Source organism: Ictidomys tridecemlineatus, chromosome 15 (assembly GCF_052094955.1).
Source record: "Ictidomys tridecemlineatus isolate mIctTri1 chromosome 15, mIctTri1.hap1, whole genome shotgun sequence".
Lineage (NCBI taxonomy): Eukaryota > Metazoa > Chordata > Mammalia > Rodentia > Sciuridae > Ictidomys > Ictidomys tridecemlineatus.
Window position 1 is genome coordinate 11,952,308 of NC_135491.1, and position 12,894 is coordinate 11,965,201.

General features: G+C 52.4%; 1 protein-coding gene across 1 annotated transcript; it reads right to left on the bottom strand.

Annotated features, from left to right (window-relative positions):
* Positions 1-7,210: 7,210 nt before the first annotated feature.
* Rabac1 (Rab acceptor 1) lies at positions 7,211-9,861 on the bottom strand. The gene is made up of 6 exons (XM_078031980.1): positions 9,725-9,861; positions 9,586-9,643; positions 9,097-9,309; positions 8,768-8,865; positions 7,526-7,627; positions 7,211-7,443 (listed from the first exon to the last, which is right to left on the bottom strand). The coding sequence occupies exons 1-6, from the start codon at positions 9,810-9,812 to the stop codon at positions 7,355-7,357; spliced, it is 648 nt and encodes a 215-aa protein (XP_077888106.1). The 5' UTR covers positions 9,813-9,861; the 3' UTR covers positions 7,211-7,354.
* Positions 9,862-12,894: the final 3,033 nt, after the last annotated feature.

A 12,894-nucleotide genomic window follows, 5' to 3' on the forward strand; every position in this document is an offset into this window, starting at 1 on the left:
CAGATGAGGCTCTACTCCCCTGCTCACACTTAGAGGTCTCCGTTTATTCAGGGGACCCACACCTGGGGCAGGACCCCATGACTCAATTGTGCCAGGAACACTCAGGTTTTAATGTGCTCAGACTCGGGATCCCCTGGCTCTGCACCCAAATGAGAGGACTGGAATGACTTCTCCTGCCACCCACAGTGAAAACTCAACCCTTAGCCTCACCAGCCCCCGTCCACTCCTTGACAGCTAGGCTGTCACCTGGCAGTGGGGTCTGTATATTACCCCAAAGCAAGACCCGGGACTTCTGGTGTCATCACCCCAATCTAGACAACTGATCCCAGTGTCTGCTGCCACCAAATGGACAAATGAACCCCATTCACTGTCAGCCAAACTGGACAAAAGGACCCCAGGCACAGGCGTCTCAAACTAGAAAACATACCAACAGCTTCTTTTTTTCTAACTTCATCCCAGTCAGGGGCAGTGGCATATGCCTATAATCCCAGTGACTTAGGAGCCTGGGGCAGGAAAATCACAAGTTTGAGCCTCAGCAACTGACCAGCAACTGGCCAGCCCCAGCAACTTAACAAGGCCCTAAGTAACTTAATGAGACCCCATGTGAAAAAAAAAAAGAAAGAAAGCAAAAAGGTCTATGGATGTAGCTCAGTGGTGGAGTGCCGTGAGCTTAATCCCCCCAGTACCGCAAGACAGACAAAACTATCCCAGAATTAAGAAACCTTACTTTCTGACTATTGTCTAACTATTCTTCATTTACACAAAAGTACATTATGAAATGAATATTATCCTACCCCCTGGAGACGAAAAATAGAACTTGTTTCTCTGAGTCTTAGGTCACCTTTCTCATTGGCTACCAGGCATCTCTCCTGGGCACTTGTCCCTGGTCCAGCTCCCTGTGGGTCTGAAGAGACCTCCTGGGCAGCCGGGGCTGGCTCATCCCAGGAACCGGGGGCTACTTCAAGAGAGAAGCCCAGCAGAGACCACTGGCCTTCCTGGAGCCCAGTGCTTTCCTGCCTCTTGGGTGGGCCAGGGGCTGCCCTGGGCCGTGGCCATTCTGGGTCTCCTGCCAAACTGGACACTCCAGGAGCAAGACGGCGTCCTCTGTGCCTTGACACCTGTGCTGTGCTGAGTGGTCCAGCTGAGCTGCCTTTGCCCTCCAAGGGCTGTGGCCCAGGGAGAACCGTCCACTCCACCCGCTGCGGCTGCCCCACCCCTCGGTCACCAGAACAGCACTGCACGCATCACTTAGCCGACTGGTGACCAGGTCTCTCAAACTAAAGCCCTGAACTCCCGTGTCACCTTGAAGTGTTCAGTTTGGGGTCCACTGCCCCTTGCAGCATGGTCCCCCACCCCACGGGCCCCCTTTCCTGGGTATTAATCTTCGCAGAACTTGATCAGGAACCTGAGCACAGAGCAGACTGACGGACAGGACGCTGTGTCACAGAGGAGCCAAGGTCTGCGGCCTCCTGAAACCACAGTGGGACCCAGACACATGGAGAAGGGGACCCAGTGGTGAACTTCTGACTAACATAGGAATGACGCGTTTATTAAAAGAACCACCTATGACAGGGAGGTGCACAGTGAAAAGGGGGACATCTTGACAGGGGGCTGCTCACTGCTGCGCAGCATGGCCCCACCCCCAGGCAGCCTGCACACTCTCAGGGATGTACCCCAAAGGATTCAGCCAGATCCCAGGGGCTTTGTCCCCTCACATACGCAACCAGACCTGTAGAGCCCGCAGCCCCAGGTTAGCCGACTGGTCACCAGGTCTCTCACACTGAAGCCCTGAACACCAGTGTCATCAGCCCAAACCAGAAAACCAGTCCCTTGGTCCCTGTAATCCCAGCCCCGACCAGACCTCGTGATTCCTGCCACCCCAACAAGAGAAACAGCACAAATTTCAGATACCCCCATGGGGTCCACCAGACCCCAATTTCTGTTGCTCTATACTAGCCATTGAACCTTCCATCTGGCACCTCACACTTTGAATTTCACTGTCTCCACCCAGCTGCCTCTCCCAGAGGCCACACCCTATTTTCCCCGGGGAGATTCCAGGACTCCCAGTCTTCATCACCCCATACTCGGCAGTCAGACCCCAGTCCATCACCCCAAAGTGGACCTGTGGATCTCAGCCCATCACCCCAACCTACACAGGAATCCAAGTCACTGACACCTCAAACAACTCCAGTTCCTGTCCCTCTAAATCAGACAAGAGTTCCTAAACTGTCACTTAAAAGTTGAGAACTGAGCCAGGTATGGTACGCTTGCCTGTAATCCCAGTGACTTGGGAGGCTCAGACAGGAGGATTGTTAAGTTGAAGGCCAGCCTTAACTTAGTGAGGTGTCGGGAGCTGTCACTTAAGAAACAAGTGCCCCTTAGCCTTGAGCAATGAGAATGTGGACATGTGGCAAGCCAGCATGGGCTGTGTGTGTGAACTATGGGCCCTGAGCGCACAGGATGGACTGAACCCACGTTGGCCTTCTGTTTGGGGGGCCTCGCTCTGGTCTTTTCACTTGCTCTGCCATGACCCCCACCCAGTTCATGAGATGGGCATGGCCTCCCTAGATGCCAGTCAACCTGCTGACAGCAGGCATCACCAAGCTAGACTCAACCCTGAAACCTGACCCCTTGCCTTCTCCCCAATAAAAGGGTTCAAGACTTGCTCCTCACTCTCTCTCTTTTCACAGACCTCACAGGAACCATCATAGGACCCAAAGAAAAAGGTATTTCTCTGTCTCTGTGTGATTATTTCGTGCAGCCCAGTTCACCCGGAGTGACCTGTTTAGTCCTGGAATGCGACAGTGAGGCTCTAAGCAATTTAGTAAGACTGTCTCAAAATAAAAAATTAAAAAAGGGCTGGGATATAGCTCAGTGATTAAGAACCCCGGGGTTCAGTTCAATAATAATAATAATAATAATAGTAATAATAAAATTGATAACTGGACTCACGTATCTTTAACCCCAAACTAGGTGAGCAAACATTCCCCAAATTAAAATATGTGCTGCTCCAGTTACAGTCACTTCGCACTAGGCAGTGAGATCCCTCCTCAGTCTGTGTTGTCCTAGTCTTTGTTACACAGTGGGACCCTCAGGCCCGACACCTAGACCTGCAGCTGCTCCTAACCTGCCTCTGTGCCCTGGGATAACAAATACGGGTCACCTCCAACCAAGGGGACAACCCATTTTGTCATCCAAAACTAGAGTTCCAGATCAGTGTCATCATCCCAAATATGCCTTCTAGACACTCAGGCCTCAGGAATTCCAGTCTCTGTCTCCTGACTATTGGTATCTTGTCACCTAAAAGTGACAATTCATTTCTATTACCCCAACCAGAAACAGGGCTGTCACTCTAAACAAGGCAACCAGATCCCTGATCTGTCACTCCTAGCCAGCAAGCTGGACCTCAATCACTGTCCCCAAAATAGACAATCAGACTTTCAGTTTCTGTCCCCCTGATGAGACACCAAACCCTCTAGTTTGTCACTCTAAGCCAAACCTCAGTGACTCAATACTAGAATTAGGGGCATATAATGTTAGCCCCCAGATCAGGCCTCTGGCCTGGCCCTCAGCCCTGGCCTGCTGACCACCTGCCTCAGTGATGTGTCCCCTGGCCTCATCATCTACAAACAAGGAAAGTGGGTCAGATTCACTCCAGGCCTGGACATGGCATCCACACACCCACATGGGCACAGAGACTCCTTCTCCCCTGGGAACACTGGCATTGAGACCAACATACAAAACACCCTTTGCTACCCCCAAAATTGGGATAGTGACTCTGGCCTCAGAGTGACCCAGATGACCTGACAGCCTCACACCCCCCAGGTCCCCACCTGCCCTGGTCTCAGGAACTCAGTGGGCCCCACTCTGGCTCCCTCCCTAGTGTGCAGGCAGCACTTGTCTGCCCTCTGGTGGCAGCTTCTGGAAGAGCACCCACAGTGGCTGTCTAGGCCTCTGGTCTTCCCACTGTGTTCAGGCCTGAATGGTGGGGTCACCTTGCCTGCCACCCCCCCTTAGCTCCCACACAGCTCCCCCACCAAGTGCCATCCACCTCTTGATTCTGTCTTCCTTGTCTCTACTCTCCAGCCCACATTCCCTGCCTCCCCTTCCCCAGGTTGGATCATCGTCTGGGATTTCCCTCCCTCCCACCCACACATCTTCCTTCCCTTCCCCTCGTGGCACTGGGATCGGATCATACCCAGGTTCAGTCTATCACTGAGCTACATCCTGAGCCCTTTTTTAGAATTTTATTTTGAGACAGGGTCTTGCTAAGTTGCCCAGGCTGGTTTTGAACTTGTGACCCTCCTGCCTTAGCCTCTACCCCCTAGTCACTGGGATTACAGTGTGTGCCTCTGTATCTGCCAAGAGAGAGATTTCTTTTCTTTTCCTTTTTAATTTTCTCAGTACCAGGGATTGAAACCAGGGGCGCCCTATCACTGAGCCACACACCCCAGCCCTTATTAGTGTTTGAGACAGGGCCTTGCTAACTTGCTGAGGCTGGCCTTGAACTTGTGATTCTCTTGCCTCAGCCTCTTGATTTCCTGGGTTTACAGGTGTACGGCACAGTACCTAACCCAGCAGGATATTTCTAACATTTCTATCTCTTCCTTGTTCGAAAGTCTTCTGTGGTCTCACATTACCTTAAGCAAGAATCCAAAGACCTCATCCATTTCTGCTGGTCCTGTGCCATCTGGTCCCCAATATCCTCCCAATGTCATTTCCTAGGCTGTTCCCTTCACTCCCTTCATCCCAGCCACAGCAGCACCATGTTATTGAGCAAATCTGACTTCAGGGCCTTTGTACTTACTGTCCCCCCAGACCTCAGAGGGACAAGCTGCTGCTCATTCCCCAGCAAGGTCCTGCCCCACCCTTTCCTCCCCTCAGCTACTCTCTAGTCTCTGCCAGCCTCATCTGATTGGCTTCTGAGCTGTCCCTCTCTGAGGGCTCCCGGTGGTTGGCCAGTTTGTTTGTGTATCATGTGCCTCTCACACCAAAGGGGAGCTCTGGGAAGGCTGGGCCTTGCTTGTGGCACTGCTGCCTGTAGAAACGGATAAATCCAAGCCATGGATATGACATGCCATTCTCTATGTGGTCACATTTTCATCTTATTTATTTTTGGTACTGGGGGTTGAACCCAGGGCGCTCTACCAATGAGCTCCACCCCTAGTTCTTCTTATGTTTTATTGAGACAGGGTTTTGCTAAGTTGCTGAGGCTGGTCTCAAACTTGCAATCCTCCTGCCTCAGTCTCTGGAGTAGCTGGATTAAAGGTGGGTGTCCCTGTACCTGGCTCACATTTTTAAAAGTAATAAAGCAGGGCTGGGACTATAACTCAGTGGTAGAGCGCTGGCCTTGCATGTGTAAGGCACTGGGTTAGATCCTCAGCACTACACAAAAATAAAGATATTGTGTGTCCAACTACAACTGAAAAAAAATTTTTAAAAAGCAATAAAGCAAAAAACAAGTGAAAATAATAATTTAACCCAATGTATCCAAAATAGCATCCTTCCAACACACATGATCAACATAAAAATGATTAATGAGAAATTTTACAACCTTTACACACCAAGTCTCTGAAATCTGGGGTTTTGTTTGACACTTTGGGTTTGTTTGCACCAGCCGTGCCCTGGTGCACTGAGCACAGTCCACACACATGCCTGGTGGCCTACCTGACAGCTGGATTCCAGACCAACAAAGGTCCCCTCCTGCTATGGATCAACAGGGCTAGACAAATGACACAGTGAGTTTGGGTGATGGGCCCCAGGTGGGAGAGGCCGAGGGCCACATTACCAAGCCTTGGAGACTCCACCATAACTCTCCATGCACTTGACTGTGTCCCGAGGGGCTCACTGACATGCCACTGCCTCAAAGACAGCCCCCAGGCCCCAGGCTGGCCCAGTTTAGAGGGCTCTCTCTTTATTTATTGTTTTGGGGTGCTGGGGACGGAACCCAGGGCTTCACACTCACCAGGCAAGCGCTCCACCACTGAGCTCCGCTCCCAGCCCCCAGGCCTCTCCCTGGTGCCTCATTTCCTGACTTTATACACCTGCCCCTTCCTGACCAAGTGCCTTTCTCCCTTGACAGCGTTCCCACGTGGTAGAGTCCGCATGTTACAATGAAAAGCCATCTGCTGAGGATGTGTCCTTTGAGATGTTTCACAAAAAGCTTCCTGAGTCTGAGTCCGAGCCCCCAAGCCTCCCAGCTGCATGGGCTCCAGCCCACAGCCTTTTCCAGGCTCCTCTGACCTCCAGTGTGCTGCTGGCCTGGGCCCTTGCATCTACTGCCTCCTTTGCCCAGAACAGTCTTTGTTGAAAAGATCCGCGACTGCCCCTCCACTCAGTTTAGGTCTTCACCCACGGTCACCTAGGGAGGCCTTCTCTGGCCAATCTCTTTAGTTCTCGGCGGACACAACATCTTTGTTTGTATGTGGTGCTGAGGATCGAACCCGGTCCGCACGCATGCCAGGCGAGTGTGCTACCGCTTGAGCCACATCCCCAGCCCTCTGGCCAACCTCTTTAACTCTTAACTTGCACTAACTTCAGAACTTTCTCTGCAGTAGACAATTAACACTGTGGCCGAGGCTGCTGTCCTTGAGCAGTTCTGCCACTGTCCAGCTGGCCCGTGGCTGGTGTCTGGGAACCGGATTTCAGGAGGCCTCCTCAGTTCCTGAGTGTGGCTCGCTGTCTAGACTGTGCCAGTGATAGTCCTTCTGCAATCCTGGAGTGGGGGCACAGAGGGTGCTGATGTGGTCACCCCCAATAACAATCAGACACTGAGTCTCAGGTGGCTTGCGGTTGACATCTCACTCGTCGTCACCATTCGATGCTGGAGGAGGAATTCAGCCTGCCCTGTGTGGCCACTCCAGAGAGACCTGGGAGGCTCCTGCCCTATTTGCTCTTAACTTGCTCCATGTGCCTTCTCCTCTTAATGACTTTGCTTCGTGTGCTTTCTTGGTAAGTCACAGTTCTGAGGACAGTTATGTGCTGATTCCCGAGTCGTCCTAGCACATCATTGAACCAGGGGTGATCTCGGGAACCCTGGACAGCCTTCCTTCTCAGCTCCTCTCTTCCCTTTAGCACTTACCACCCTGTGACATCCTGTCTCTCTACACCTTGCTCGCTGTGCCCCCACACCTGGGCCCCCATCTTGTTCTCTGTGCTATTCCCAGCACCAGCCTCTGGAGACTCACAGAAGACACTGGGAAATGTCTGCTGGATGAGGACTGCAACGGCTTTATTTCTAACGGTGGAACCCTCCCTGGGAGGCAGCCTGGGCCCAAGCAGCAGGACAGTGTGGGACAGGGATGGACAGGGATGGGTCAGCTGGCCCTGAAGGCCATAAGGCCTTGAAGACACCTCACACTGGCTCCATCTGCAGCTCCTCCCCGTCCACAGCCTCGATCTGGTGGAAGGCAGCATGGAAGCCAATGACCACCAGGGTGGCTCCTGCAGGGAAATGGGCAGTTCAGGGCCACCTTCCCTGGCCGGCCCCATGGCCCACCCACAGCCATCCAGACCCTATACTTACCCAGGACCCAGAAGACAGCGGAGCCTGCACCGGCCAGCCAGAAGAAGGGGAAGGAGACGCCTCCAGCCAGAGCGTACTGATGAGCGGGGCTCACCTCTCGGCCTGGGGACAGATGTCATTAAGCAGCTGTTCTAACCCATGCCCTCTCCCACAGTAACCTCTGCTGCCCCCTGACAATCTAGCATAACAAATTCTGGAAGCTTCAGGAACCAATCCAAACTCCTTATGCCGAGGCCATCTGTGTCCGGGCCCTGCCTAGTTTTTCCAGTATCCTCTGACCACCAGCATACAGCAGTCTCTGCTCTTCAGCCCTGCCTCCTCAGGAGCCTCTAGCCTCCCACGCCAACCTGCACTCACAGAGACAAGGAGTCTTCAACTGGTGGCCCCAGGTCCTAGTCTGACCTGAGGATGTGTTCTTTGAGATGTTTCACAAGAATACACTGAATGATTTCACATAAAAGTACAGATTTCTGGCTTCTGATATGACTACAAAGTCAGGTCTGCATGTTCCCATGACAGCAACTGACAAGCCAAGTTGTGGCCGTGCTTTTCCTTCCATGCCCTGCACCCCCAGCCCACTGTTGTCACATCCCCACAGAAACCTGGACTTTTCCCTGTGTGGAATTTCCCCTGGCATCTTTCTTCCCAATGTTGCTTGGTATCAGTCTGGGGCTCCATGAGCCATAGGTCTCAGTCTCCCCCTCTAGGTCCCCCCCAAGAAGCAAGAAAGGAGAGGGAGCCAGTAGGGTGGCTCACGCCTGTGATCCCAGAGCCTTGGGAGGCTGAGGCAGAAGGATCATGAGTTCAAAGTCAGCCTCAGCAAAGGCAAGATGCTAAGCAACTCAGTGAGACCCTGTCTCTAAATAAAATACAAAATAGGGCTAGGGATGTGGCTCAGCGGTGGAGGGCCCCTGAGTTTCAATCCCCACTGCCAAAAAAAGAAAGAAAGAAAAAAAAAAAAGTGAGAGGGAAAAGATCTATGGCTGTATAAGGTCGCCACCTGGTGTCCAATGTAGGTCCCTGCAGTTGATGCTTTCCACAAATATAGGAACTGGGTGGTGGGTGGTGTTTCTGAGGTATCTCTGGGTTTGGGGTGGGCGCACTGGGTGTGCTTGACGTTTTAAGTATTAGGTTTTGTGGAACTAAAGTACACCAAGGCTGGGGCAGACTTGGGTTCCAAGGATTTGGTTGGGACTCTCAACCCAGAATTTGAGGAATCCATCTGGGCTGGGGATTTCTCACCAAAGAGCACAAGCTTGGACTGCAGTGTACGCAGGTAGAGAATGTAACAGGCTCCAAAGAAGACAGCCAGGGCCACCAGCAGCATAGGGGATGTCATCCTGGAAGAAGAGCGTAGGGAAGCAGCATTCAGGCCTCTGGGGTTTTGCTTGCCAAGGGGCCATGGCTTTGAACCAGTCGGTGAAGGTTATGTTTTGAGGACAAGAAGGCAGGATCACATATGGTCACACTGCACCCTGGCCAGATCGATGGGGGAGTAGAGACCAGGCATTTGGTGACCAGGTCTGGCAATGGGACCAGCAGGTGGGGGGCGGGTCTAGGGAGGCACTCACACACAGTACAGGATGAGGCCCAGGAACACGAACACGTAGTTGCTCTGGTAGTACTCGACATTGCGTATCAGGCGCTGGCACAGCTCACCCAGGTTGCGGGGTCGCGAGAAGCGCTGCTGGTCCACGAAGGTGCCCCAGGGCCGGATGGTCGCTCGGCGCCGCTCCAGCCACTCACGGCCGGCGCCAGAGGGAATCAGCTTTGGCAGCAGGATCCTGTGGGATGGGGTCAGGTCAGCGGCTGACCGGGCAGGGAGTTCAGACCTGTGGCCAACAAGGGGGTAGGGGGGCTGGACTCTGGAGTCCAAGAGGCAAGTGTCCTGGAAGGGGCCAAGTCTCCTGGATCCCAGGGGAGGAGGGTGCTGGGGGCCTAGATCCAGGGTCCCTGAAGAGAAGATAAGGGACCCTCTTTTGGGTCTGGGGTCCGGGACTCCCGCGACTCGAGGGGGTCGGGACTCCCGCGGCTCGGGTCAGGGGAGTCAGCTCGCTCACGTGGCGCTCAGCCCTTCCGCCTCGTCATCCTTCTGCTGGTCCTTCTGGCCCGCCATGTCTGCGTCGTGAAGGGGTACAGCTGCTGTAACCAGCCCCGAGCCCTGCAGACCCCTTGGGCCCCGCCCGAGCCCGGCCTCACCCTGCGGAGCCGACGTGTCGCCGCTCGGAGCCGCAGGGTGCGGTGGTTGCGCCGCCGAGCATTGTGGGAGTTGTAGTCCTAGCGGCATCAGGCAGGGCGGATGCTATGGTGCCGGCTTGACTCGCAAGACAGTTTGGGAGATGTAGTTTCAGAATGCGGTGAGCGCCTCTTGGCATTGTGGGAGTTGCAGTTTCTGGAGTGGAATGTATTTTCCACGAGGGCGTTATGGGAGCTCAAATGGCAGAAGTAGGCGTCGTGTACTCCTTCGTCCTGGAGGGTATAATGGGGACAGTGCATGGTGTCGTTCGGACTCTAAAGGGCATAAAAAACATCTGGAGCATGCCAGGCGAGCGCACTACCGCTTCAGCCACATCCCCAGCCCCATGGACCACAGTTTTGAGAAGCAAGATTATAGAGTAAATGTAGGAATCAATTCCTTCCTTAACAGGCAGATGTTGTAATTTCTGAAGCATAGCACTCTCCCATCTTTGGACTTCTGGGGAAATATGAGATAGGAGAAAAGGGAGGAAAGTTGAGAAAATAAAAGGGCTGAGGATTTTTATTTATTTATTTTTTTAAATACTTTTAGTTGTAGATAGATACAATATCTTTATTTAATAATTTATTTTTATGTGGTGCTGGTAATTGAACCCAGTACCTCACACATGCTAGGCAAGCGCTGGACCACTGAGCCACAACCCCAGCCCTGAGGATTTTTATTTTTTGCAGTGTTGAGGATTGAACCCAGGGCTTCACACATGCTAGGAAAGAGCTCTACTACTAAGTTAGTGTGCAAAGATTCATCTGGATCCCCAGGTGGGTACTGCTGCATGGCCCCATCAGGCTTTGAAGAATTAAAGACCTCAGCCTAGTAGAGAGCCCAGGTTTTCCGGCCCACTTTCCTTGAGACCCCACCCCTCTTCCCACAGATCATTCAGGCAGGCCATGGAGGAAATTGTTTAAAGCCAGAACATAGCCCCTGCTTGCAACACAAGCCATTCTTGTGTCCAAGGGAGAGTAGCCCCAAACGTGTTACTACTGTCTGAGGAGGCATAGCACAAATTCTGAGCCTGATTCTGTGCATTTTTAAAGAGGAAGCTAGAATTATGGAGTCAGACTCAGGAGAAAATCCAGGCTTTGTGGCTTTGACCTAGTCACCTCTCTGAACCTCAGTGTCTTATCTGGACTAGGGGATCCTAATGATACCACACTCATGGGGTTATGATGTTTCAATTAGATGGTTCTTGAAAGAATCATGATGCTGTTCAGTAAATATAGACATTGTAATTACCACTATATTATCGTGAGTATTCTGGGTTTTTCTAGAGTTCAGCCTCCTTGAACAGTAGTAACACGTTTGGGGCTATTCCCCCTTGGACACAAGAATGGTTTTTGTTGCAAACAGGGGCTATATTCTGTCTTTAAACAATTTCCTCCATGGCCTGCCTGAATGATCTGTGGGAAGAGGGGTGGGGCCTCAAGAAAAGTGGGTGGGGAAGCCTGGGCTCTCTAGTAGGCTGAGATCTTAATTCTCCAAAGCCTGGTGGGGCTATTCGGCAGTACCCATGTGAGGATCCAGATGAATCTTTGCACCCTAACTCTTGCCTTCCAAGGTCCACATCCCTTTGTACTTTGAGGCCTGCTGGGAGGCATTCCTGGGGCTAAGGAAGGTAGTCCCTGTCAAAGGGGCTGCTGGGATGGGCCAAGAGGCCCCCCTATTGGTTGGGTCCCAAGATGAAGCTGAAAGAACTATGCTTTGAAGACCCGATTGGCTAAATAGTGGCCAGTAACTGATTATTGGTGGGTCTCTTTGTTGTCCAGAGGCTGTCAGTAAATTTGGTTTAGATTTTCCAACTTGGTCCAGCCTTGCTTCAGAATTCAGTGGAGGACTGTGAATATACAATTGGCCTCAGCATTCATGTTGGTGGGAGGACACAGAGCTTCCAGGGAGCAGAGGGTAAATGCCCAGCTGCCTCTTCCCATGCCAGTCTGGGAAAATCTGAGTTTTATTTTTGTTGTGGAAGCTGCTGAATTTCCTTATGTGAGTGGAGTGAAAGCCCCTCATTCCGTAACCCACTGGTTCTTGCTCCATGCAGAGGACATACTTGCTCTAAGGCTTTGAGCTGCCAAATCGTTCGGCCACGGCCAGAGATGGGGCTACAGGAGAGGCGGATGGCGGGCTCCAGAGAGGGTTGTTGTGGGGAGGTGGGAGGCTCTTGGAATAAGGTAATTTTGGGAGTTGGGGCCTGGACACAGGAACATTTGGGAGCCAGGCATGGTGGCACATGCCTGGAATCCCAGCAGCTGGGGAGGCCGAGGCAGGAGGATCACAAGTTCAAAGCCAGCCTCAGCAACTTTGGCCCTAAGCAATTTAGCAAGATCCTGTCTCAAAATAAAATATATAAAAAAGGGGGGGGGCTGGGGATGTGGCTCAGGGGTTAAGAGCTGGGAGTTCAATACCTAGTACCAAAAAAAAAAAAAAAAAAGGAACATTCAGGAAAGGAGCCCTTTGAAACAGGGTGGGAGAGAGGACCCTAAGGCTGAGACATTTTAAGGGATGGGAATTTGGGGTCCTTGGGAAAGGGACCTATGACAGATTGACTGAATTAGCAGGTGCTGGGAGATGAAGGGTGCCCTGACCCTGAGGTCCCTTCAGCTTGAGGTTTTCTTCCTGCCTCTTGGATTCTGAAGAAGTGGAGCTGAGAGGGAAGGAAGATCTTAGCACAGGCAGCCAAAAACCTGGGTGATGGACCCTGCTCTGTGACCCCTCTCTGGGCCTCGGAGTGCATCTTCCCTCAATGGATCAATAAAGCCAGCTGTAAGGGGTCCCAGGAGAGGTCCAGGCTTATGTGGCTCCCCTGCTCCCAGGGCCAGGCTCTGTCCTGGGACCACATGGCCCCCTGTGCTCCTGCTGCCTCCTCACTCTGTTCCAGAGCTTCTCCTTCGGGTGTTGTCTGTGCGTGGCGAATGCACACTCCCAGGGGCTCTCAGCTCCTGGTACAACTTGGCAATGGAATCAGATAAGCAGTTGCGTCTGGAGGGGGTGGACTGGACAGAGGCATGAAGGAACTTTCTAGGTGGATGGAAATGTTCTTTCTACACCTCAGTTGGGGCGATGATTGCACGGACATAATTTTAAAATCACTGACCTATAACCTTAAGATTTGTGC